Here is a 27726-nt window from a genome sequence, read left to right as displayed (position 1 = left end):
TTACGTATTAATGATGAGGTCACAATTATTTTTTTTTTATTCATTCATGGGATATGCCAGCATTAATTGCCCATCCTTAATTGCCCTTGTTCAGAGGGCATTTAAGAGTCAACCACATTGCTGTGGGTCTGGAGTTACATGTAGGCCAGGCCAGGTAAGTACAGCAGATTTCCTTCCCTAAAGGACATTAGTGAACCAGATGGGTTTTTATGACAATCGGCAATGGCTTCGTGGTCATCACTAGACTTCTATTCCAGATTTTTATTGAATTCAAATTTCACCATCTGCCGTTGTGGGATTTGAACCCAGGTCCCCAGAGCATTATCCTGGGTCTCTGGATTACCAGCCCCGAATTTACTTGCTAAATTAATTCTTTATGACTTCTACTGAGCCAAGAAAACAATATTAAAACAAAACCCTTAAAGGAAATGAAATGAAATTTTTAAAATACACTGAATCCAGATAAAATGTAATTTTATTCATTCTCAGAACGTGCCCATCACTGGCATGGTCAACATTAGTTGCCACTCCTAGATTTGGCAGATTTGCTAGGTAAGAGTGTTGCAAGAGTTAACCACACTGGTTTGGGATTGGAGTCACAGATAAGCCAGACCAGGTAAAGATGGCAAATTTCCTTCTCTAAAAGGACAATAGTAAACTTCTTGGGATTAAGACAATTCAATAGCTTAGGCTTTTAGATACCAGATGCACTAAAACAACAAATGAATTACTTTGTACTTACTAGTTCATTTGCATGTTTGGACCAAGCAAGGTTGCACACCTGGGAACCCGTATCAATGCACTGTAAAGGTTGAGATGTAAGAGTATTCCAGAAACGGATGCACCGGTCAGCAGTTCCACCACCTGATGCAAGGAGGCCATGCTGATGGGGGGACCAGGCAATAGCTTTCACTGCTGCAAGATGCTCTGTATACTGCTGTACTGGTCCTGAACTGGAGTTGTTCCACACCAGTAGCTAAACAACGATAAGTTACATGCAAAATAATCAGATTTTGCAATATGAAGCACAATCTATTTTCTCTTTAAATAATTTTTGAATCCTAAGATTTGAGTGAATCAAAGTACAACAGACTTCCACAAATCACGTACAGCTTAGTTTTTTCCCCAGGAGCAGAAAGAATTTTAGCTGGGCAACACTAACTCTTCAATAATACCCGCAGTTAATAGATTGGTGGACTGACTCAGTGTCCTAAGCAGCATGCAACAGACAATAAAGTCAATCAAATCACTTCAGATGAAGCAAGAAGATATGGAAATTGGACCCCCATTAATAAGAGTATTGCACAAAATCTTAATTAACAAACTCTGGATCAGTTAAGTATTGGAAATACAATACACCTATATAGAGAGTAATCTGTTTTTTAATTATTCTGCTCATTCAGCAAACCAGATGGCTTGATCATTCCTGAATAATACCATTGTTTGTGTACACATACATCTGCCTGTACTTGATCACACAGCAATGGCACAGGCCATTAGTTTTTAAAAGCTCAAGTTCAAAAAAAATTCCATTATTTGAAATGAGGAAGCGCAAGCCCCGGTAATACAAACTATGTTCAAAAGTGAACATGTATACTGTTTGCATCTATTTTCACCAATGTAGCTCAGAATAAGCTGTTCCTGTGAGAAAACTATGGCTTATACTTGCTACTTCCTCACAACAGTGCAGTGAGAGAGGGATATTGGTGGACAGAGCACCACAGTACCGTCTTAGTTTACAAGTTTTCCCCTGTGCCCATTTTGTTCCTTGATTCTTCTCAAAGTGCTTCCCCAATGGTTCTCATTGCATTTCAGTACCTCACCCTGGTGGCAATTACTCATGTATGAGCTGCAAAAGTGAACGTGGTCAGCTATCTCCCATCAGAAGGATCATAGTCAAGGCAGTTCCAGTTCAGGTGTTCCTTTTTTTAAAAATGGAATTACTCGAGTGGGTGCCCCATTTCATCCTCCAAAAGAAAGGAGCATCAAACCCAACTATAAAGCCCCTATGACTACTACAACCTAGATCAGCTAATTCAGTTTTCATTATGTTTGTTTTTTTTTTAAATAGATTTTATTACCTTGTTATCATTTCCTCCAGAGGCCAGAAGCTGGTGATCTGTCGACCATTTCAAACCACAAACTTCCTGTCTGTGACCCTGAAGTCGTCGCTCTGATTGCAACGGTGGGGTACGGATATCTCTCTGCAGAATAAGACGGTCTCTACTTCCTGATGACAGCTGATCAGCATTCCATGCAAGAGCTCCTATAACCACAAATCAATCTTAAATGTAAACTCCTTGCAGTGCTGAAAATGTACACAACCACTGACAACTTGTGTTGACTTTATTTTAACAGAAAGCTGCTTTAATGAGTTGATCGGAAGCCAATTTGTCTGCTGACAACAGTCCAGCAGAAAGTAAATACAAAGTTATTTTTTCATTTCTACCAAATTTTAATCTTGCATACACAATATGAAATAGCATAGACATCAGTAATGTCTTTAGAAGTCCACTTTTGTGTTCCCATTTGGAAGTGGGTCAGTTTCGTGAATATTTTATTTCAGCTTCCAAGACCTTAAGACTTTTAGTTTCAGGATGACGTAAATACATTAATAGACTTTTGAAGAATTAAGTTGCAAGTAAGAAGGCAGACATAGCAATCGTACTGGGACACCTAGCAATAGTTGTTACTGCTTTGTCTACCTGAATATACTTTAAATAAAATTAGACAGTGTAATTGTTAATCTTTCGGGAGCAGAAGATAAATGAGGGGAACTATTTCTGTCAAAGACCAGTATCTCTCAACACATACAGCTATTATATCTAAAAAAAGAGCTACATCTATACTATTCATGTTCAACGTTTTCTGTCATATTGTAGAGGTAGAGAACACATGATTGTAGAAAACTGAAAACTAAAAATGTTACTCATTGGTCCACATTAATCATCTGATTTTTCTGATGACCACACTGGAATTTGCTTCTTATTTTGTCAAATCACTCTTCCTTCTTCCAGTAAATATGATAAATTTCTGTATTTTATTTTTAGGGGTTGAGGAAGACCTGGTTAAGCACCATGCACATATTTTTTAACTTTAAGTTGTGACTAGTTGTAACTGAAAAGGAACCACTTGGTGTTGACCACCTCCATGAAATAAACAAAGCTGCTCACATCCATTCTTAAATTCAACGACAGACTATTGATCTACTTAATTGCTCCAGTCTGTTCTCATAAGTTAGGTCAAAGTTTACTCCCTTTGAAATGCTGACGCATGCGTGCCTCATCAAGGAATGCATTTGAGAGTTAAGATACCCAATGTCTCCAAGACGTGTGGCATATATGACTTCTTTGACAGTAAGGCCTTGTCCTCAATACACAACTTTAGTTCAGTTCATTACCAAATATGCGGATCTTAGAGAAAGGTGGAGAGGCAGAGCAGTTTAGGGAGGGAATTCCACAGGATGATACACCTAGGCAGATGAAAATACAACTGTCAAAGGTGAAGTGAGAATATAGAAGTAGTTGGGGCCAGAGGGATAATGGACTGTACAATAGGATTGGTAGATGCTATGGAGAAAGAAAGAGCAGAGGACCTAAAGACATTAAGACCGTGCCAAGAATTATTAATTTGAGGCATTCGGGTACTGGAAGATAATGTGGATAAGGAGGATACAGGTGGGAGGCAAGTAAAATTTGGTGCAGCATAAGATATGAGCAAATGTAATTTGGACAAACTTATAAAAGGGTGGAAAATGGAAGGCTAACAAGGGAACCATTTATGTAATCTAGCCTAGAGATGATAAAGGCACAAATGAGGATGTCAACAGTGAACAGGCTTAAGTAGGGACATAAACAGTCTTTGTAATGGAAATTGGAAACTTAGTTTGAATTAGAAGGGCATCAAGGGTGAAAACAGTTCAACTTACCCAGGGACACTGCCCAAGGAGTTAATGATGAGGGAGGAAAACTTGTGTCAGGGGCTGAAAATAATGACTTTTGATTTGCCAATATTTAAGGGGAGGAATTTTAAACTAAAGGAAGTGGTCAGATTAGGGTTAGAGTAAATTGTCCTACTTATGGCATGGACAAGAGTGTACTGGAAATTCTAGCTACTTCTGCCATGAACATAGGTAGGGGAGGAAAAAGAGACAGAGCTTGAAGTGGAACCCTGCTTTGTTTGTGTTGTTGATTATTGTAGTACTCGGTGTGCCACATTGCTAAGTCAAAATGTTAAGCCAAGAAATAGTCCGTTTGTTCAAGTGGACATTAAGGGTCCTATGGTGCTATTCAAATGATTACATTGGAGTTTTCTAGTCGTTATGCTCAAACATCACCACCAAAAACTGATTATCTCAGCATTCATCTGACTGCTGTTTGCGAACTGGTTTCCACATTTACCTACATGAGAACTGTCCTAGGATTTCAAAAATGAATCATTATACAAAGTGCTTCAAGATTTGGATGAATAGGGGACAAAAAAGAAAGTATGTTATGAATGCAAGGTTTTATAAGATTGTCCCTTTAATTTAAGATAAAATGGAGTAGTGAAGAGACATGTGATCTGCCCGAAAACAAGCCTGTGTGGTTTGGTTACCGTGGAGACTGGGGGAGCGAGTCACCTAGGTTAAGACTTACTGAACCCATGTACCATGTTTCACACCTGAACACAAAAAGAGAGAGGCAGCTATCTATAGGCTTACAGGCTCCCGGACAGTGTCTGGGAAAAAAACCCTGGACGCCGAGAGAGAGAGAAAGATATAGACACAAAGGCTGCAGCTTGTGTGGTCTGCAGAGAGAAGAGTGCTGCCTTTCTGTGCACTACTTGGCAGAATGCAGGGGACTTTATGTCCTTTGGTCTAAGGAGGAACACCTGCAGCGTATTAAGGACACTGGAAGATTTGTCCTGGCCAGGCTGGAGAAGGAATTGCCAGAATGGGCTTTAATGCTTAAAGTCAGTTCAGGAATTCTCCAAAAACTAAGGGAAGTGCCTTTTGACGGTCACGGAACGTTACAACTCAGTGAAACGGGGAGAAGTGAATCCATTGGAAGCTGGGAGTGACTGTGAACTGTTTCCTATAAAGACTGTAGTCCTGTGGAGAGCGTGCTGTGAAGTATATATGCAGCGTGGGGTTATGGGTTGTGTTAAGACATTAATAAGGGTTATCATTCCTGTAATTTAGAATATTGGTTGCCTACTAAGAAATGTTTAATTGATGCTGATTTTAGTTTGTTAATATAAAAGTCTTAAAACTTAAATCTTGTCATGCAATTCTTTCATGTCAGTCACTGGGAATTCAAATATCTTTCAAAAAGTTATCAGTCTCTACGGGGATCATAATATGTCTAACAAGTGGAGGTAGTGATAGAGGAAAGTAAATAAGAGGCGGCGGGGGGGTGTTGGATGAGATGAAATAACATAAGCACAGGCAAAAAAAAATGATTTTTGTCTGCAAGTAATAAAAAATTAACTGTTCAATTTTACCAAAAATTGAAAAATTACCTTCATCCTCCATACAATCATTTCACCAATTCTGAAGCGTTGCATTATAAACATGGTAATTAGGGCATCACATCTATGCTAGTGTCTTATGCTGAAAAGGGCTAGCAGAGACCTTTTGGAGCCTATGAAAATGACAATATCTGAAGGATATATAAATTGGCTGGAAAATCAAATGTTTTATTCAAAATATTGTCTTTGTTCCTTCATACTAATTATTTATTTGTTATATGAACAGGTTTGTGCTCCACAAAGTTGTAGCAGGTTTCAAAATTCTAATTTAAAGATGCTCTTGGCAAATCAAAACAGTTCCATGAACTTCAACCCAACAACTTACCCACTCTAGCGGAGTGCCCTTCAAGTGTGGATAATTTCTTCCCTGCAGCTGTATCCCAGATCTGAACATATCCTTTGTGTGTCCCAACTGCTACCAAATTTCCCTAGAATAAATTAAATAATTTTGATTCCAAGATCCTTTTCAGTTACTACCTATAAATGGTAATTATTATTGCCACCAATAATGGCTGGAAATTAAGGTAATACACTTTAAAACTTATTTTTGCCCGAAAAATAATGGCTTTGTATAATTACAGCAATTAAAATTCCCATTTCAAAGTTTTCTTTCTGACATATTACACAGTAAAGTCTCAGTACTTATTAGTACATAAAAAAAAGATTAGCTACCTTATATCCACATCATACTTGAAACTAAAAGATCCACCTCATGCCACCAGGAGTAAATCAAGTGTTTACCTCGAATGGTACAGTAGACCGCAATGTTAATTATGAAGTTTTTTGTTTTTCTATTTTTGCAAGAGAATGGTATGCCCAGTAGATGTCTTAATATTTGTTAATAGCAAATCATCTCGGTGTTGCACATGCAATAATCAGTTTTTATTAATTTCATTAAGTTCTGTAAAGTTTATTAATCTGCCCCTAAAACAATGAATACTATACTGAACAGTAGCCAAGAATTCAACTAGCATGGATTTCCATCATCTCCTAAGGGTAATGCACAGTCCAGGGAATACGAATTAAGATCTGCTACACATTCTGGAACGCTAGATGAAATGAAAATCACTTCAACTTTCTAAATTCAATTTCCTCCCAATTATCACAGCAAAACAATCTTGTTCTCTAAAGTATATAAAGAACAAACACATTTATATAGTGCCTTTCATAACTTTAGGTTATCCCACAATGTTTCCCAGTCAATTAAGAAATTTTGAAGTGTTGCAATGCTGTAACGTAGAGAAACAAGGCAGTGAATTTGTGCAGAACAAGATCGCTTAAACAGCAGTGGGGTAACTGACCAGGTAATTTTTTTTTTACTGATTAAAGCATAAGCATTGGCCAGACACCAGAAGAACAACTTTGCTTCTTTTGAAAGGTGCCATAGTTTCTTTTACAAAAACAGGGCAGATGCAGCCTCAGTTTTATGTCTCACCCAAAGGACAAAGCCTCCAACAGAGCAGCACTGAAATATTAGTCTATAATGCGCTCTCTTAATTGGACTTTGAACCCAAGACATTCTGTATCAGAAGTAAGAATGTTACTAAGGTGATAAGTTTTCCTTTTATAAGTTACAAATTCATACCAACTGTATAGGAATACCAAAATAACTTTAAAGTACATTGCTTAACAGAAACAAGATTTATTTTGCTTGCTGCAATGTATACTCACAAATAAACAAAGTGATTAAGAATAAAACATAAAAATTAGATGAAAAAGGTCTCTTTAAAAATGACTTTAGCTTAGCTCTATTTTCACATGAAAAGAATGATATTTACTCTTTCTGACCAGCCAACCGATGTAACAGAATCTCCATCTATAGAAAGGTCACACAGTCTGATTACCTAAAAAACAGAAAGAAAGTCAATACTTAGGATATACATTTTAATAGATGTACACAATTAGGGCATCAACAGTTTCTTAAAGGTGTGCTGAAAGCAAAAATTGGATAAAAGAATTCAAACAATTTATTCCAGAAAATTTTCAAAGTTCACTGGCATTTTACTGTAATGCTCTTTCTAATGCCTGATCTAATGCACAAAATAAAGGTTGAAACAACATTCTTAAATGACATATTTCACACTAACATTACATGAATGTATTAAATTGTCTTTGCATATTTTAATATCTTAAAGACTTTACTTGCATGGGTTTTGAATGATTTCTAGACTCTATACACTATACATGCTCAAAATGCACCAGTACTGTCAGCTGTACAGGCCGAATATTTTTCCCGTTAGCTTCTAAAAATTTGAGTTGCTTTTTTTGTTTCCCAAAATAGTGTGAAGCTATAGATCATATTTCTAAAGTTTTAATTCAGATAAAGTTTTTGTTGAGTTTTCTAAAACGCAAAAAAGTGTTCATATTTTATTTCAAGAAGCTTTTTGTTTATGAAGACGACAGGCTGATTGAAGACCTGTTCTAACTGTGTTCTATAAACTTCAATAATTGTCTTGTTCCTCACTGTAATTTCTATTATTTAATAACAGCCTCTAATTGCCTCCTGATCATCCTATGTTGTGCTTACAATTAGAACAGCCTCAAATAATCACTTACTTTCAGTTAGAAAATGTGAATTTATTAATTAGAGAGCATGAGAGTGCGAGGACACACACGCAATTGCCAACAAAAAAAGTCCTATCCAAAACCATAAATGACATCCGCTTGGTATCTCCAAGATGAATATCTTTCCTTTGACAATCAAAGGTTATTGATGCATTTTCTTAGAAACTGATATTTTGAAAGATTGCATACCAACAAGAGCTTTTAATAAAAAGACTGTTGCCAATTTGTGTGGCTGCAAATCGACCGTACATACAACTGTCTTGTTCATGAACTTTTATCTCTATTCATAGAATCAACTGAGCACAGAATTACGTAAAAAGATTAACAACCTTGAGATTCAGGATACATTTGTAAAATAAACTAAGCATAACGGGATAAAAACAAAAAACCACTGCGGATGCTGGAAATCCAAAACAAAAACAGAATTACCGGGAAAAACTCAGCAGGTCTGGCAGCATTGGCGGAGAAGAAAAGAGTTGACAGTTCGAGTCCTCATGACCCTTCAGCAGAACTGAGTAAAGTTAGGAGAGGGGTGATGTATAAGCTGGTTTAAGGTGGGGGGTGGTGGTGGTTGTAGAGACAAGCAAGCAGTGATAGGAGCAGATAATCAAAAGATGTCACAGGAACAAAGGCGTATAAAAGGTGGTGATATTATCTAAGAGAACGTGCCAATTAAGAATGGATGACAGGACACTCAAGGTACAGCTCTAGTGGGGGTGGGGTGGAAAAACTGACAGGGCATTACAGTTATAGATTTTAAAATAATGGAAATAGGTGGGAAAAGAAAAATCTATATAAATTATTGGAAAAAACAAAAAGGAGGGGGAAGAAACGGAAAGGGAGTGGGGATGGGGGAGGGAGTTCAAAATCTAAAGTTGTTGAATTCAATATTCAGTCCGGAAGGCTGTAAAGTGCCTAGTCAGAAGATGAGGTGCTGTTCTTCCAGTTTGCTTTGGGCTTCACTGGAACAATGCAGCAAGCCAAGGACAGACATGTGGGCAAGAGAGCAGGGTTGAGTGTTAAAATGGCAAGGGACAGGGAGGTTTGGGTCTTTCTTGCGGACAGACCGCAGGTGTTCTGCAAAGCGGTCGCCCAGTTTGCGTTTGGTCTCTCCAATGTAGAGGAGACCGCATTGGGAGCAACGAATGCAGTAGACTAAGTTAGGGGAAATGCAAGTGAAATGCGGCTTCACTTGAAAGGAGTGTTTGGGCCCTTGGACGGTGAGGAGAGACGAAGTGAAGGGGCAGGTGTTGCATCTTCTGCGTGGGCATGGGGAGGTGCTATAGGTGGGGGTTGAGGAGTAGGGGGTGATGGAGGAGTGGACCAGGGTGTCCCGGAGGGAATGATCCCAATGGAATGCCGCCAGGGGGGGTGAAGGGAAGATGTGTTTGGTGGTGGCATCATGCTGGAGTTGGCGGAAATGGTGGAGGATGATCCTTTGAATGCAGAGGCTGGTGGGGTGATAAGTGAGGACAAGGGGGACCCTATCATGTTTCTGGGAGGGAGGAGAAGGCGTGAGGGCGGATGCGCGGGAGTTGGGCCGGACACGGTTGAGGGCCCTGTCAACCACCGTGGGTGGAAAACCTCGGTTAAGGAAGAAGGAGGACATGTCAGAGGAACTGTTCTTGAAGGTAGCATCATCAGAACAGATGCGACGGAGGCGAAGGAACTGAGAGAATGGGATGGAGTCCTTACAGGAAGCGGGGTGTGAGGAGCTGTAGTTGAGGTAGCTGTGGGAGTCGGTAGGCTTGTAATGGATATTGGTGCACAGTCTATCACCAGAAATTGAGACAGAGAGGTCAAGGAAGGGAAGGGAAGTGTCAGAGATGGACCATGTGAAAATGATGGAGGGGTGAAAATTGGAAGCAAAATTAATAAATTTTTCCAGGTCCCGACGAGAGCATGAAGCAGCACCGAAGTAATCATCGATGTACCGGAGAAAGAGTTGTGGGAGGGGGCCGGAGTAGGACTGGAACAAGGAATGTTCCACATACCCCATAAAGAGACAGGCATAGCTGGGGCCCATGCGGGTACCCATAGCCACACCTTTTATTTGGAGGAAGTGAGAGAAGTTAAAGGAGAAATTGTTCAGTGTGAGAACAAGTTCAGCCAGACGGAGGAGAGTTGTGGTGGATGGGGATTGTTCGGGCCTCTGTTCAAGGAAGAAGCTAAGGGCCCTCAGACCATCCTGGTGGGGGATGGAGGTGTAGAGGGATTGGACGTCCATGGTGAAGAGGAAGCGGTTGGGGCCAGGGAACTGGAAATTGTTGATGTGATGTAAGGTGTCAGAGGAATCATGGATGTAGGTGGGAAGGGACTGGACAAGGGGAGAGAGAAGGGAGTCAAGATAACGAGAAATGAGTTCCGTGGGGCAGGAACAGGCTGACACTTTACAGCCTTCCAGACTGAATATTGAATTCAACAACTTTAGATCTTGAACTCCCTCCCCCATCCCCACCCCCTTTCCGTTTCTTCCCCCTCCCTTTTGTTTTTTCCAATAATTTATATAGATTTTTCTTTTCCCACCTATTTCCATTATTTTAAAATCTATAACTGTAATGCCCTGTCAGTCTTTCCACCCCACCCCCACTAGAGCTGTACCTTGAGTGTCCTGCCATCCATTCTTAATTAGCACATTCTCTTAGATAATATCACCACCTTTTACACGTCTTTGTTTCTTTGTCTGTGACATCTTTTGATTATCTGCTCCTATCACTGCTTGCTTGTCCCTACAACCACCTCCCCCACAACTTCTCCCCCCCCACCCCCCCCAACCACCACCACCTTAAACCAGCTTATATTTCACCCCTCTCCTAACTTTACTCAGTTCTGCTGAAGGGTCATGAGGACTCGAAACGTCAACTCTTTTCTTCTCCGCTGATGCTGCCAGACCTGCTGAGTTTTTCCAGGTAATTCTGTTTTTGTTAAGCATAACGGGTATGTTTTAGGAACAAGGTTACTCATGATTTGAAAATTTAGAATAAATATTCCATCTTTGGAAATATTCATGTGACCTACTTTTGGTTTCTTAAGCTCTATTTTAAAATAAATGGTTAAAATAACAATAAAGAGGACATGTTCTTTGGGTCATTCATTCCCTAGACATTAAAAGTATAAATACACCAGATGGTAGTTTATTAGTGTTTAGAAAGCAGAATATCTTAAACAGGAACAGTTGATAACACTAAGAATCTAAAAACAACTAGCATTTTTGCAGCACCCCTAATGTAGGAAAATCTCTCAAGGTACTTCACAGGAGTGTAATCAGACAAAAAATTGACAGCAAGCTAGAGACGACAACATTTGGAGTCCTTGGTAAAAGAGGTAGGTTTTAAGCAGTATTTTAAAGGAGAGTGTTGGAGAGGCAAAGGCATTTGGAGAGGGAATTGCAGAGCTTAGGATCTACACAGCTTGAAGGTAATTCAGCCAGTTTTGGCACAAAGGAAGCAGGGAATTCACAAGAGGCCAGTGGGAAGAACGCAGAGAGCTGAGAATTGGAGGAAATTGCAGAGATAGACCATGGAGGGATTTGAATACGAGGATAAGAATTTTAAAAGTGCGACATTGACGGACCAGAGGACATAAGCATGAGTACAAAAGTGCATTATTTGTTACATACATAGTGGAACCTACCTCATTTACAAATAGAAAGCATCATATACACACCTGAGTCCTGATGAGCACTAGAGAAGTCATGTGATGGACAAAAATCCTAGAGACCTTTGCAATATGTTGCAAAATATATACAATGGAGCAGCCAGTAACAAATCAACATCCCATGCTTCTATACAGAGAAGTGCATTGAATTAAAGAAGCTTTTATCATGTTCTTTGAAAAAAAGATGTTGCCGAAATGCTACTGCAGTCACATGAAACCTACCTGAGAAAAAAAATTATGCCACTTTTAAAAAAAATAGATTATTAAATTCTTAATCTTAATAATTGGTTTAGGACTCAACTCTTCCCTAATCCTTGAAATTATTCCTGATTGCTGAACACATTCCAAGACTCCGTTCTGTCCCATCTCCAGAATGGGCTTCCTTATCATGTTTTCCTTTCTGCATCAACCACAGGACCCAACTCCTGTGTCTTGCCACTCTCTCCCAAGATCTAGCCCTCTGCTTATATAGGCAGCAGGGTCCCTCAGCTTTAACCATCTGGCTTTAGGCCCCAACTTCCTTGCAACCTAGGTCTTGGCTCCCAGTTCCTAACTCCCCATCACAGATGTCCAGTTTGCGCTTGCTTCAGTGGCTCCTTGATGTGCCGCAACAACTAGGAAACTATCGCTCATGATCCAGCACAGCTGTGACTATCCATTCAGCCCTATTTATACACTTCCAATCTCAGACTCTGGCTTCCATCTGCTATGATATTGCAATAGCCACAGTGTTGCACACTCATGTTAGAACTGAGCAACAGTAACCAACAGTAGCACAATTAAAAGAACAGCCCAATGTATGAATATAATCACATGTACAAACAACTTCACAAATGAAAGTCAATAATATGTACCAACCTAAAAATGGCCATGCCAATTGACCTTTTTAATTAAAAAAAAGTCTGAGATGTTAACTTTGTCACAACAATTACAAAAGTAATAAAATGCTAAATTTTAATAAAGTAATAAATGCTAATAATAAAAGTCACCAAGTAGAAACAATAATGAAATCAAACTACCAAGACAAATAGCTAACACTTGGAGCAGAAATTTTTGCTCTTTTTCTAAAGATAAAGTGCTACACCGATGTATGTGGAAGGCATGTATGAATGATCAATAACACGTCATTGTTACTAATGTTTACTAATAACAAAAAACATCACCAGGAGGCATCATTCATCACATGATTTCTCTAGAATATTGATCAGGTTCAACATCATGAGGTTGTGAAGAATGCTGAATAAAGAATGTTTGATTGTGGTAATCCGTGATTAACATGAAGTAAACTAAAAAAAAAAGTAAATGAGCCTTTCCGATACTGACATTGGTCACTGAAACATGCATTTTAGCAGAAACCATGCAATAACTAAATTGTTCATCCAGCAGGGGTGGATAGAGAGACAGAAACAAGGAGGGAAAGAGACTGGAAGCTAAAAGGTTCACCTGGCTAGTACAAGCACTCCAAAGGTACACACAAGTGCCAAGTCCAACACTTAATACATTTAGAGAAGACCAGTCCACTAGGTTTAAGTAAAAGTCGTCCTGAAGTTCAGGTGCATCAAGAACTTTAAATGGAATCTTCGAGATTTTGCGAGTAGGCTTTCTTGGTGACCGCAACAATTTTTGGCTGTTTAAGACAGAAGTATACAAAATTAAATGCCAATCCAAATAGCAGTATGTACCCTTTAAGTTTGACGATGGTTAATATGTTCATGTGCTGTGCTACCACTGGTAGCATTCTGCTCACTTTAGGAAAAGGGAGCATTATTTGGCACTGTATTGTTATAATTTCCTTGTGACCATCCATAACTGGGTACTGACAAACCTTGAAGCTGCTTCAGGTAAGAACATGTTTTATATTTAGAGCATTAGTAACAAACTATCAAAACGTCTCAGATTCAAGAAAAGGGGCTGTGAGATGCAAAGGAAGCAAAAATAGACCTATTTTGCCCATTTCTTAGGTGAAAAAGGTCCAGATTTATGGGGCTACGTCCCGTGCATCAAGGATGCCTGAAATACTTCAGACAGCAACCTGGCTCAGGCAATATTCAGGAGTGCCTAGCGGCGGTCTCAGCTGGTTGTTGACTCTCTTGTGTATGCTAATGAGAGTGCCAATACCTGCTTAAGGACCCCGCATCAAAACCAGTCAGAAACTGAGCAAAGCATGCATATGCAAAGTATGGGTATGCACCACTCAGATTTTCTGGGTCCTTCAGCGACATAAAACATGGTCCTTAAAAAGGTCATTGGAGATAATCAATACAAGAAATATTACATTTTGCTTTTTAACCTACCTTACTGCGGAGCTCTAAGTACTACTCCAGGCTGATGCCAACTTGTGCTCACACCAGCAGCCACCCCCACACCCATCTGGCTACCCAGCCCCCAGCACCACCCAACCCAGATCTACCCAAGGCTTGGTGCCAGCATCATGGTTAGCCCAACTTGATCCAGAGAAAATACCAAGAAAGGACAAAAGATTTTAAAGTTATTTAATCAATTATTTGGATCTCAAATTTAAATGCATTCACCTGCACCATTAAATTTCAGTCTAAGTGGCAGCCACTGGTACAAATCCAAGAAATTCACAATCGCCATTGACGGGACTTGACAGCAGAGTTACGTTAATTAACCTTGCACGGTTTCAACTGGAGCATTGCTAGAGCAGCACAAAAGTCTCAGAAAATTATGACACGACTTGAATAATGGATTTAGTTCTTCATGCCATAATTTTCTGAAGCTTTGCAGCAGAAAATGAAATTGGATGCACAATTCCAGCAAGCAAGGAAACCTCCAGGTTCAATTTTCTATCCTCAATATCATATTCTTTGACAAGGTTCCCTCAAATTTCTTTCATGATGGAAATACTAGGGGTCTGTTATAGGATCCAGGTTAGTTGGTGGCAGTTCTTGGCGTTAAGTTGGGTTGAGTGGAGTTCAAGAATCCATTCAAGAAAGGCCACAAAACTGTCTAGCAAATTAAACAATTCAATAGCGAATTGTTGACTGAAGCCATCTAAAGGACTGCAGTATTCAAAGCTCCAGATTGAAGGAGAGCCGACAAAACAGCATAGTAAAGAAAATGGCACAACCCACATGTACAGTTCAGAGCCAATATATATTCTGCTGTTTAATGTATTAATTTTTATATTTAGATATTATCCTGAACATTATTTTTAATCTGTTTTGGAATTACTAAATTCAAAGTGTCTACAACAAGAAAACGTCATTTGGCTACTGAAGCTCATGTCCCTAGCATTCTGATTGCAATGTATTAACTACCCACATTGAGCTTCAGAATATATAGTCATTTCCACAAAAGTTGCAATTCAAAAAAGAGAAAATGAGGGAACTTTGTGTGAACTTTCAGTAACGACATTTAAAATTAGCTAAGAGATAAATAATTTCAACATTCAGGTTACTTGAAATATAGTATCACTGAATCATTTGAATTCCCATTACAAAATGGCATAAGGAGATATACATTACCTTTTATTGCTAACAGGGGATAAGGAGTAAGGTGAAATGTCATTTCCATCATCAGGGCTTGCACGCTTAGTGCTGAGTGAGTACTAGAAAATAAAATCAGTACAAGATTGGTTACAGATGTTAACACCAATATTTTTTTTTAAATATTCCAATTGGGGAACACAATGGTGGTTTAATGTATTCCATGGCAAGGTAGAGAACAAAGCTCTTAAGATCTGGATTTTCAATAAATATAGATAGTTCATTTTCAGTGATGCTATAAAGTCAACATTAATAGAATAATCAGTTCATAGAATCATAAATGTAATTGTAGTGATAAATACATAAATGTATTTCCATTTACTTAACATAAGTAGCAGGGAGTCAAGTGTCTAATGAAAGTGAGGGACCTAAAGTAATTATTAAAATACTGGAGAAGAAATTAACAGGACTAAAAGTTGACAAATCATCTAGGGATTAATTTTTAACAAGTAAAACTTGGTATAAAATGGTGACAGTACAGGTGAACAGATTCAATTGTTCTGTTTTCAGTGATGAAAAGTGCATACCTTGAATAAACTTTTTTTTTCAGGCGTTGAAGGCTGTAATCTTCTGTCTTCGGTTTGAGGGTCTTGAACTTTTTCAATGCCTGCTCCAAGCAGCTCATTTTTAAGTAATGCAGAATAAGCAAGTCCATCTGTCAAACCAAATAGGGCCAGAGGGAAACACAGAAAAATAGAATTTAAAAAGTAAGCTCAAGTAGGATGCAGTTTTCACTTATAGCACTGTAAACAGTTGTAATACTTGTCAGGCTTTTATCCTGTTCCATTTTACAAAATGCAGGGTTGAAAGAACTTTAAACTGAGAAAGAGCAAATGGGGTGGTTTACCAGCATTATATTTTGAGGTGCATGCAGTACCTTCCAGTGCAGTAATGTTTATTAGTTGCAAGTGATTTGTTAACTGTCAGTTGGCATCACAGCAGGTGGAAGGCAGACGTTTTCTGTGATCAAATCATGTGACTTGAAATAATATGCACTCAACTCAATGATATAGGGAGTACAACACCTTCTTTCAACCCAATGATATAGGGAGTACAACACCCTCTTTCAACCCAATGATATAGGGAGTACAACACCTTCTTTCAACCCAATGATATAGGGAGTACAACACCTTCTTTCAACCCAATGATATAGGGAGTACAACACCTTCTTTCAACCCAATGATACAGGGAGTACAACACCTTCTTTCTATATTTGACAATGACAGTTAAACAAAGTTTTACCAACTGCTTTCCAAACACAAAACAGTTTAATTTCTGCATCAAGTTTACCCTTAATCTACGGATAGACGAAAGACGTCACAACTCACTAAAAATGACTATTTTAATCCACCGATGATTTAAGATCACAAAATCGTGAGAGCCAGGGAACTTGACTTCACAGTTTTGAAGAGGCGGACTGGACCTTCTGTGGCTTTGCCCACAAAATATCAGAACACAGCACATTTCCCTCAGAGTACATTTTAACTTTAAAATCAAAGTTTCACATATAGATTTCATTTTCAGGGTTTCTTCATTTCATTATTCACCTAGGAGGATTTTAAATTGAGCACTGTGCACAATGTAGTTGTCATAACATTTATAATATCCCTAAATACACCTAATATTGAGCACACATTTCAGTATTATGCAGAGGCCTGCTTTAGCTCCGAACAATTTCCTTACAATTGATGTGAATTGTTAAAATGATTATTACATTTTGCAAAAGCAATGATATGTAATATAAATTCAGTTTTTCACCTCTCTATCCTACAAGGTTGCATGTTTTTTATATTCTTTCAATCAGGTCTGGGTGTTGTTGTCTATTCCTAGTTGCCCTTGAGAAGGTGGTAAGAGCCGCCTTTTTGAACCACTGCAGTCCATGTGGTAACAGCTTGGTACAACTGAGTGGGCAGTTAAGAGTCAACAACATTGCTTGTGGGTCTGGAGTCACATGTAGGTAAGACCAGGTAAGGACAGCAGATTTCTTTTCCTAAAGGGCATTAGTGAACCAGATAAGTTTTTAATGACAATTGATGATAGTATCATGGTTATCTTTACTAAAACTAGCTCCATTAATTATTTGAATTAATTCATTGTATTTAAATTCCATCATGGGATTTGAACCCATGCCCCAGAGCTTTAGTCTGGGCCTCGGTTACTAGTCCAATGGACATTAATATTACGCCACCTTCTCAATGCGGTGAAGGCATGTAACATATGAAAGTTTCTACACAATAAATTGGAAAATGATTTTAAACATTACATTAGTGGATCTTCTGTGGGCTTTTTGCTTTGTCCCCCCACCCCAAAGAAAAGAAATTCAAGACAGCACATTTCCATCAGGGTGCATTAATGATGCTGTTGGTATGAAGATCGGAAGCTCCATCTAGTGGTAGAAGTGTGCAGCTGAAGGTATGACTGGCCATATCTCAACCCATGGGTGCACCTGGTCCAAAGCAGTAGGGTAGTTTTTTCCCCAAAGCCCACAAACTTCAGGGAGTGTCCCTATAGTCCACTTTTCCATGCCAACTAGGGAACAGTAACAGGCAGATCAATGCAGGAGGATAACACAGAGCTTTACAAAAGCATTTATACTGGGCAAGGTGCATGTAGCAACAGTGGTCTTTGTACAAGAGCAGCTAAAGAGGCCAGGAATCCTGAAATACTGAAATCTCCTGACAATCCATTTGGACTGCATAGTAGAATGCATGGCTGGCCCCATGCAGTGGAGGATTCTGATCTTTGCAGGCAGCCACACCTTATTAACAACAAAACAGTGTATCGAAAAAAAATCAATGTACGTCATATAGCTAGACAATGCTCAGTCTTGGGTCAGCAGTTTTGAGGTACATGTATCTGTGTACAAGAACATGTGAATATCCAGGCTCTGTTTGTACCAAGATTTGGTTTCCAAAGAGACACTGTTCACAGAATCACACAGTGCAGGAGAGACCCTTCGGCCCATCGAGTCTGCACCGACACATGAGAAATACCTGACCTACCTACCTAATCCCATTTACCAGCACTTGGCCATATCCTTGAATGTTATGACGTGCCAAGTGCTCATCCAGGTACTTTTTAAAGGATGCGAGGCAACCCACCTCCACTACCCTCCCAGGCAGTGCATTCCAGACTGTTGCCACCCTCTGGGTAAAAAAGTTTTTCCTCACATCCCCCCTAAACCTCCTGCCCCTCACCTTGAACTTATGTCCCCTCATGACTGACCCTTCAGCTAAGGGGAACAGCTGCTCCCTATCCATCCTGTCCATGCCCCTCAATCTTGTGCACCTCAGTCAGGTCACCCCTCAATCTTCTCTGCTCCAACAAAAACAACCCAAGTCTATCCAACCTCTCTTCATAACTTAAATGTTTCATCCCAGGCAACATCCTGGTGAATCTCCTCTGCACCCCCTCCAGTGCAATCACATCCTTCCTATAATGTGGCGACCAGAACCGCACACAGTACTCCAGCTGTGGCCTCAGCAAGATTCTATACAACTCCAACATGACCTCCCTACTTTTGTAATCTATGCCTCAATGGATAAAGGCAAGTATCCCATATGCCTTTTTCACCACCCCACTAACATGCCCCTCCGCTTTCAGAGATCTATGGACACACACACCAAGGTCCCTTTGTTTCTCAGAACTTCCTCGTGTCATGCCGTTCATTGAATACTTCCTTGTCAAATTACTCCTTCCAAAGTGTATCACCTCTCACTTTTCAGGGTTAAATTCCATCTGCCACTTATCTGCCCATTTGACCATCCCGGCTATATCTTCCTGTAGCCCAAGACACTCAACCTCACTGTTAACCACCCTGCCAATCTTTGTGTCATCCACAAACTTACTAATGCTACCTCCCACATAGTCAACTATGTCGTTTATATAAATGACAAATAATAGGGGACCCAGCACAGATCCCTGTGGTATGCCACTGGACACTGGATTCCAGTCACTAAAGCATCCTTCTGTCATCACTCTCTGTCTCCTACAACTAAGCCAATTTTGAATCCACCTTATCAAATTACCCTGTATCTCATGTGCATTTGCCTTCTTTATAAGTCTCCCATGTGGGACCTTGTCAAAGGCTTTACCGAAATCCATATAAACTACATCAACTGCACTACCCTCATCTAAACATCTGGTCACCTCCTCAAAAATTCAATCAAATTTGTTAGGCATGACCTCCCTCTGACAAAGCCACACTGACTATCCCTGATCAAACCTTGCCTCTCCAAGTGGAGATAGATTCTCTCCTTCAGAATTTTCTCCAATAATTTCCCTACCACTGATGTGAGACTCACTGGCCTATAGTTCCCTGGCTTATCTCTACAACCCTTCTTAAATAGCGGAACCACATTAGCTGTTCTCCAGTCCTCTGGCACCTCCCCCGTGGCCAGAGAGGAATTAAAAATTTGGGTCAGAGCCCCTGCGATCTCCTCCCTTGCCTTCCTCAGCAGTCTGGGACACAAATCATCCGGACCTGCAGGAGATTTGTCCACTTTTAAGCCTGCCAACACCTCCAATACCTTGTCACTCCATATATCAATTTGCTCAAGAACCTCGCAGTCTCTCTCCCCGAGTTCGATACCTTCATCCTCATTCTTTTGGGTGAAGAGGGAACACTGTTGAGGCTCTGCATCTCCAACTAGCGGAACCATTATTTGATTTGGTATGGTGTGGCCAGGAGAATTATTCTCGCATCTGGTGTCTGCCTAGATGATTCAGGCTAAGGCTTGCCAGTTGACTAACAACCAGGTTCCTGGATCTTTTCTAACCATTCCTATCCTAATATTTTGTATCTTTCATAAACATAAGAAATAGGAGAAGTAGGACATATGACCCTTCGAGCCAAATCCACCATTCAATAAGGTTGTGGCTGATCTTCTACCTTAACTCCACCTTCCCACATTATCCTCATATCTATTGGATTTCCTTAATACCCAACAATCTGGAACAGGTATTGCCAGGACACTGAAGAATACACCAGCTGAGGCTGTTATCTAGCCCTCTCCACTACTGTTCACTCGTACTTGTTTCAGTTTTTTTCTTTCTCAAATATGCATCCATTTCTCTTTTTAAATCCATTATAAATTCTGCTTCCTCCCAATGTTTCTCAACAACCCGCTGTATAAATGGTTTTCTAACTACTCTCTGCACTCTTTTTGGGGACGATGAGCCTGTTTATTCAAATCCTAATTTTAAAATATTACAATTTAATATCTTATGTTGCTGGCATTTCAAACATTTAATGTTTTGCAAGAGTTGTGAAAGCAGAAAGACGTGAAGAACTTCCAATACAAAAATGTAGGAATTAAATACACGTATGCCTTTAACTTATTTTTAATATTAAGGAGGGTTGTAATAAACTATTTGGTAAACAGTGGGACTCTTCAGACCTTCTCTCTGATATACCTGGGTGCATTTTGTTTCTGTTTTTTGAACTTTGTTGAAGTTGGTGAAAGAACAATGCAGGTAAAGTTGGGTCACCCGTGCACCTGTGTTAATAAGAACTGTTATCAGTGTTTGGCCCCTCTGCCTGCCCAGAAAAGGGAATGATGATCCCCTTGAAGTGCAAGGTGAAGGGTAGAGAATGGAGAAGGAAAAAGATGAATAGACAGAGGCAATACTGCTCCACTCTCACTCCTCTAATTATCTTAATACATTATTTGCCCTAATTTCCAACCTCAACAGCAAAATAAATTAGTTCCCACATACTAATCAAATTTGTTTTTAACCATTCTGTTACATTTTTTCCTTAAGGTTGAACACATTTGAAGAACTACCTTTTCTGAATGTCTAAAGATTGTAAAATTTTAGTTTCCTGTGCGTAACTACGGCATAATTAAAGTAACTAGAACTATATGTACTGAACCTTTGCCACTGTCGGAGGTTGCATCCTTTGCTTTTCTGTTTTGACTGGGTGATTTTTCATTTTCCTAGAACAGACACAAAAATCAAAATATATGTTCAGTATATGTACTCAATGCTCAATTTACGTAGGCCATTTATGCAGCACCATCTTAAAAATGGTCAACAGGTCTATTTATGAATGGTGATACTTGCAGATCATTGTGCTTTCTCTGCTACAGACCAATAATTTTTGTTTTCTTGGCTGTTGGTCTGGTGACCTTAACTTAGTCGGATGTACACCTCAACACTGTTCAATGGATCTTATTGGTTTGTGGATCAGAGTGAACAATATAGTTTTACTGCTGTCAAATCATATATCTTGTGATTAGCGAGCAACAGTTTGTCTGCTCATAAAAAACTAGAAAAGATAGGCTTATTGCTCTTTAAAAAAACGAAATTTGGTTAATCAGTTAAGACCATGACAACCATTTATTTCAACAGAAATAGAAAAAAAATCTGGTAATTTAATTAAAAGAATGAGATCACTGCAATAAGATGCAAGTCACATTTTTTGTTAGATGGGTTAATAGATGGCACACAGTTTATTTTGCTAATACCCAAGTTGTATAGTGGCTCTGTAGAAATCTAGAAGTTTCAGCTTCAGGCTCAGAATATTTTTCAAACTGAAGGGCTGAGACATGCAGCACTTCCCAAAGATAAAAAAACACAATTCAGGAAATAATCCAAAATCTCCTAGATCTTATAGCAACATGGTTTACATTTACATAGCAACTTTAACACAACAAAATAGCCCAAATACTTTACAGAAGAGTTACCAAACAAAAATTTGACACTAGACTACATAGAGATATTAGGGCTGATAGCTTAGTCATAAAGTAGGTTTTAAGTAGTGTCCTAAAGAAGAAAAGAGAGGAAGAGAAGTTTATGGAGGGAATTCCAAAGCTTAGGGTCTTGGCAGCTGAAGGCAGGGCCACCAATGAAGAAGTGATTAAAGCTGGGGATGCTCAAGAGGCCAGAATTGGAGGAGTGCTGCTTGGTACAACAAAAATATCTTTGCAAGTGTGTAGGTTTACAGAATGTTAAATATACAGAACGCAGGCTTGGCATCATTTTGAATCCTAATAGGGCAGGATCTACTTGTAACAATCTTTGAGCTATTAACGATATGAGACATTTACAACTTAGTAACTGCTAACATGCTGTCTCATCAGGTGACTATTTTATTAAACGACTATATTAATATATAAACATTGAAAAGATAAACACGAGAGGCAATCACATTTTGCTACAAATACAAGACTGTCTTATGGAAAAAGCCAGTCACTTAATACCCAAAACTTAAACATTTTTCACACTGCACAAAAATTAAACTCTGATTAAGCCAAGGACAATTTCTTTAACAGTAATTATATTTTGCAGCCTTAAAGGAACAGAACAATATATTGTACATTATATAGTGTACAAGACTTCTGTCCTTACTATTTGTAACACCTTAGATGATCTACTGCATTATTTAAAAAGTCTCAGTAAAACAAAGAGCAAAAAGCAATTGTGGCAACAATTCCACTAAGAATGAATGGCTTCTGGAACAACGCCGCTTTTGAGAAAATGTAGGCCAATATCCTCTTCTCAGTAACACAAGGGGCAGAATTTTTCGCTCAGTGTGCGGGTGCGCAGCTGACACGTTCAAGCGTAAAACAGCACATCATGACGTCAGGTGAGCATCCCGATGTCATCACGCACTGGCTCGATATTTCCCTCGGCATGCGCACGGGGTGCCGGAACCGCGCCCGTCATTATTTAAAAGGCCAGTTAAGGCAATTAAAAAGTCAACTGATGCCGATTTTTCATTGACTGTGTGATTTCATGGTTGTTGCATGGGCAAAATGGGCAGACGGCCAGCCGACAATTTCAAAAACCTCATCCACAGGCGGGTTAAAAAAGGTCAGCAGCATTGCCAGTATGGGTAGTGAGGAGTTGGTAGATAGTTTGCTGCTGGTGACTTATTGGTATGTGGCAGCTTCATCTCTGTTTGGGGCTTCATTGTTAGCATTTCCAGGCTTCATTTCATGACTCCTTGGTGTTTCCAAAGACCCCGGAGAATTCAGACTGTGTGGACCCTTCCAGGGTGCAGACAGCTTTCTTTTAACCCTGGTAATGGGGATTGTAGTCTCTGCTGGTGGCACCTCCTCCAAGGAGGAAGAGAGGGGCAGAAGGGAGAGGAGGCCAGGTGTCCCTATGCAGCTTCCAGGGGAGCGACCTGTGGCAGGAGAGGCGCAGGCACAGGGCCAGCAGGAAGTCCAAGGTGGAAGGGGCCGCAGAAGACACCACTATCCTGCTGCCAGGGTTTACAGGCGGTGATGCAGCTACCTCAATATGTCCAATGCCGAAGGAGGCTCCACCTCTCACAGGACAGGATGACCTCCATCTGTCAGATGATTGGGCCTGAGATCAGGCCTGAGATCAGCTCCGACTGTGTGGGTGGACACCCCATGCCAGTGGCTCTGAAGGTCACAGTGGCCCTCAACTTCTATGCCTCTGGCTCTTTCCAGGGGTCAGTGGGGGATCTGCGTGGAGTCTCCCAATCAGCTGTCCACAGTTGCGTCAAGCCGTTGACAGAAGCTCTGTTCAGGTGAGCATTGACTTTCATTCATTTCCCTACAGACGAGGCCAACCAGGCTGAGCGAGCCAGAGGCTTTGCAGCGATGGCTGGGTTCCCCAGCGTCCAGGGTGCAATCTACTGCACACATGTGGCCATCAAGGCACCAGGGGTCAGCCAGGTGCCTTTGTTAACAGGAAGGGATTCCACTCCATGAACGTGCAGATAGTGAGAGACCATAGAGTGCATATTCTGCAAGTCTGTGCAAGGTACCCTGGCAGCTCCCGTGACACTTCATCCTGAGGAACTCCCAGGTGTCCAGGCACTTCAGTGCTCCAGCCCGACTGGATGGATGGCTGCTGGGTGACAGGAGCTCTCCCTTGAAAAGGTGGTTTATTAAGCTTCTCCGCCACCCAAGAACAGAGGCAGGGCAGCGGTATAACAGGAGCCATGCCTCCACAAGGACAATGATAAAGAGGGCCACGGGTCTTCTGAAGACTCACTTCTGATGCCTTGACTGTTCAGGGGGAGCACTCCAATATCCCCAAGAGCGGGTGTAACTGATAGTGGTTGCATGCTGCTCTCTCCACAATCTGGCACTGGAAAGGGGGGACCCACTGGAGGAAGAGGATGCTGACGCAGTTCCACGGGCCACAGATGATGGCTCCAGTAGTCAGTCAGAAGACTATCACGGTGAGGAGAACGCTGAGGGCGTGGAGGCAGACCTATGTAGCCTCCAGGGAGGCAGGGACACCTTAATCCAACAGCTAGGCTGCCAAACAAGCACTACCACCTTATGCCAGGGCTGCCGTCTCCATCCCACATGTCTGAAATGGCCCTTTCCTTTGACCCCAAAGTACTCAATGCCTGTGCAATAAAGTTTTGAGCCGTCCAGGTCCAGCATTACATACTGGCATACCCTGCACCTCATTAAATAAAAAAAGGTGAAGTATGCCCAGGCCATTACAACAAAAGAAAATTTATCTCATGTTGACAGTCAAAACAAATTAACAGAACCTTCTTGGTCTTCAACCCCAGATCAGTTAAAAGAAACAAAACACTGCACAACAGAAGATTACCCGGACCAGTCCCTCTTGTGCTCATGGTGCCTTAAACTTACATTTGTGAGTGCTACATCTTGGTGCTTGCCCCTTGCTGGCACCGGCATTGGAAACAGCCTGCTGACTGTCTTATTGGCCTCGATGACCTTCGCAGTCGTCCTCTGACTAGTGCAGCCTATGCTGGCCCCGCCTGGGAGGGAGCGGCCAGTTCCACGGCTGGCATCTCCCCAGTCGCCGCAGCCTCATCAGATGTCACGGTCAGAGGGGCAGAGGAGCTGCTGCCATCATCCAGAGCGCTCTGAGAGGAGCCTGCAGAGACAACAGGCAGCTCGTGCGCCAATGTGAAGTCACTCTGGACCTCCCTGCTCACCACTGATGGGCGGGTACTTGGTTGGGATACTGGGTGCCTCATCCATCTTCCACACAGACACTGACCACCTGAGCTCAGTGCCTGTAAGAGGGCTCGCAGGTCCGAGCGCAACCCTAGGAATCCGATTCTGTTCCTGGAGCTGCCTCTCCATGAGAGTTGCCACTCTCTCAATGGAGGAGGCAGTGCGCTCAGCCATGATGGTCAACACAGTACTCATGCTCCACATGGGCTCCTCCATAATGGAAACCATGGCACGCATTCCCTCATGGATCTCTGCCAGATCCTCCCACACATCTTGCTGGACATTCAGTATCTGCTGCCTAATGGACGACTCTAGCGGCTCATCATCTGCCTTCGGCTGAGCATCGTCCTGGTCTCCAGCCATCCTCCGACTGCAGGTGCCCTGGGAACACTCTGCCTCCGCCTGCACCTCAAGCGAGTGTGAAGTGCCCTCACTCCTGTGCACCAACATTCTAGCCAAAGATCTAACGTCCACCAAGGTGCTGGCATCTGCACTGGTGCCCGGTTCAGAGAGCAGGTGTGATGCAGGTGCATCTGGAGCCTAATGGTCCTCTGGCATCAGGGGTGGGTCTTCAGGGTCCTGAGACTGGGTGCGTGGTGGAAACCTAAGGGAGAACAAGGACATGTCATTAGTTTAAGTCACCACAATGTCACTGTGCACGCTAGACACATTGGTGAAACCATGGAGATCTGCATCAAGGTGCCATCGTCAATGGGGAATGCAGTGTTGAGGCTCCCATCAACGATGAGGCTACACAAGGAGGTTTGCACCATCCGAAACTCTCACCTCGGTGCACTGCACTCTTACCTTCGTCTGACACCCCAGCCTCTGGACGGCTGGTTGACCGAGGTGCATGCCGGCTCTCCATCTCAAAGAGCATCCTATTCATGCCTGGTTAGGATGAGGAGGTTTGGGGGGCCTCAGCCTGTCTGCAGCCTTTCAATGCTGTTATGGGCTGTCTTCTCCTGAAAGGACAGAGGAGCCTTGACTAGTCCACGCGACCTGCAGCACCATTACAGCCTGGCCAACCCACCTGAGCAGCACCTTGCAGGGCAGATCCAAGTCGTGGCCCTTGGGCCACAAGGCACTCAGTCCAAGCAGCCAAGGCTCACCTCCTTGGCCAGCTCCGGCGTCATTGACAGTTGGCACTCAGACTCTAACACCCCTGAGCTCCACAGGGGGACGGCCAGCCCTTAACACTTCAACACAATGATCCATGCCAACACGGTACTCACCCTTCCTGAGAGTAGCAAGTCGTTATATCTCTTGCGGCACTGGATGCAGGTAAGCTGCACCACATCATGGCTGCTGACCAGCACTGCCACCTCCTCCCAAGCTCTTATGTTAGGTGCGGCGACCTCCTCCTTCCATCCCTGGAGACAAGGGTGACCCTCCTGGCAGCCACCTCCTCCAGGAGGACCGCCTGGCACTCATCAGAAAAGGGGGGTGCCAAGTGCCCACCCGCCTGGCGTCTACAGCTGCATTTGTATCCATAATATTTGCTCTCCTGCTGACATCAAAGATGTCTTCGCCACCAGCAGCCTTCCAGGGCCTGACTGTGCTGGTTTTAAACCAGCCACCATTGGATCCCACGGTCAGCAGGCCCTCACCTACCCCTTCCCAACCATTGGGGAGCCACTATTCACGCTCGGCGGGCCTTAATTGGCCCGCCAGCATAAAATCACGGTGAGGGGCCGATCGCTGGTATTGGGTCATTTCCAGTCTGCTGCTGGGCCTGCCCACTGCACCCGCCCACCGACCTCAAAATTCCGGCCAAGAGCTGGGAGGCCTATCTGCAATTTGTGACACCTACTTTTTCAGACAATTGTGCACACAAACTATATTGCGCATAACCTTTTACCTTAGTCATAAATGTTTAAGGCTCAATATAATGTGACCATCGCAGAAAAACACTTCTAAGCAAAAGCAAATTTCCATATTAAGAACACACCACTTAAAATAGGCTGACCTTTATTCTGTTACACTTTTCAACTATGTTTTTGTCCATTTCCCCAATCTTTCCACTGCTACTTTGTGTCTATTTCTCGTCTGGACTTTTTCCCACCAAGGACCGAAGTTTTAAATTCCTGACTGCTCCAAATAAGAGAAGGATGTCAATCTTTGAGAAGCAAATGACCGCCATTCACTGGCAGACCTGCTGTAAGCATTGGCTGAACATTGCTCTTCCAAGGCAAGGGTAGAAAAATTGAGAACTGCCTAATGAACACTAATGCCTTTTCTCCTCCTCCCACATATCTGAAGATTTGATGGAATGGATCCCCACACAACTGGAACTATTTGAAGGGGTGATGGGAAAGGAAGAGGAGAGAAAATGTCTGGGAATCATGCTACACTTAATGTACCTTCTTCCAGTCAATGTACATTTCATGCAGTGAATCCCATCTCCTTTCACATCCATTTACCAGGTGGAATTTAATTTGTGCAACAGGAGTCGCTCGCACGGTTGAAGAACCAGTGGGAGCCCTGTGTCCCACACAGTCAAGGCTCCAGTAGGGCAAAACCCTGCCCCCAACAGTTGTTGGCCAATGAGAGGCCGG

The 27726-nt window shown here is 41.7% G+C and overlaps 1 protein-coding gene across 1 annotated transcript in view; it reads right to left on the bottom strand.

Annotated features, from left to right (window-relative positions):
• fzr1a (fizzy/cell division cycle 20 related 1a) overlaps positions 1-27726 on the bottom strand; it is a 47330-nt gene that overhangs the window by 10412 nt on the left and 9192 nt on the right. The window contains exons 4-11 of the mRNA XM_078555874.1: positions 21118-21181; positions 15770-15897; positions 15222-15304; positions 13177-13360; positions 7290-7355; positions 5837-5939; positions 2082-2266; positions 743-976 (exon numbers count right to left, since the gene is read on the bottom strand). Of these exons, the coding sequence (XP_078412000.1) occupies positions 743-976; positions 2082-2266; positions 5837-5939; positions 7290-7355; positions 13177-13360; positions 15222-15304; positions 15770-15897; positions 21118-21181 (1047 nt within the window). The remainder of the gene's footprint in view (positions 1-742; positions 977-2081; positions 2267-5836; positions 5940-7289; positions 7356-13176; positions 13361-15221; positions 15305-15769; positions 15898-21117; positions 21182-27726) is intronic.

The sequence above is a fragment of the Cetorhinus maximus genome, chromosome 13, assembly GCF_964194155.1.
Source record: "Cetorhinus maximus chromosome 13, sCetMax3.hap1.1, whole genome shotgun sequence".
Classification (NCBI taxonomy): Eukaryota; Metazoa; Chordata; class Chondrichthyes; order Lamniformes; family Cetorhinidae; genus Cetorhinus; species Cetorhinus maximus.
The sequence above is the reverse complement of the archived record's forward strand: the minus strand, read 5'-3'. Positions and strand labels throughout refer to the sequence as shown.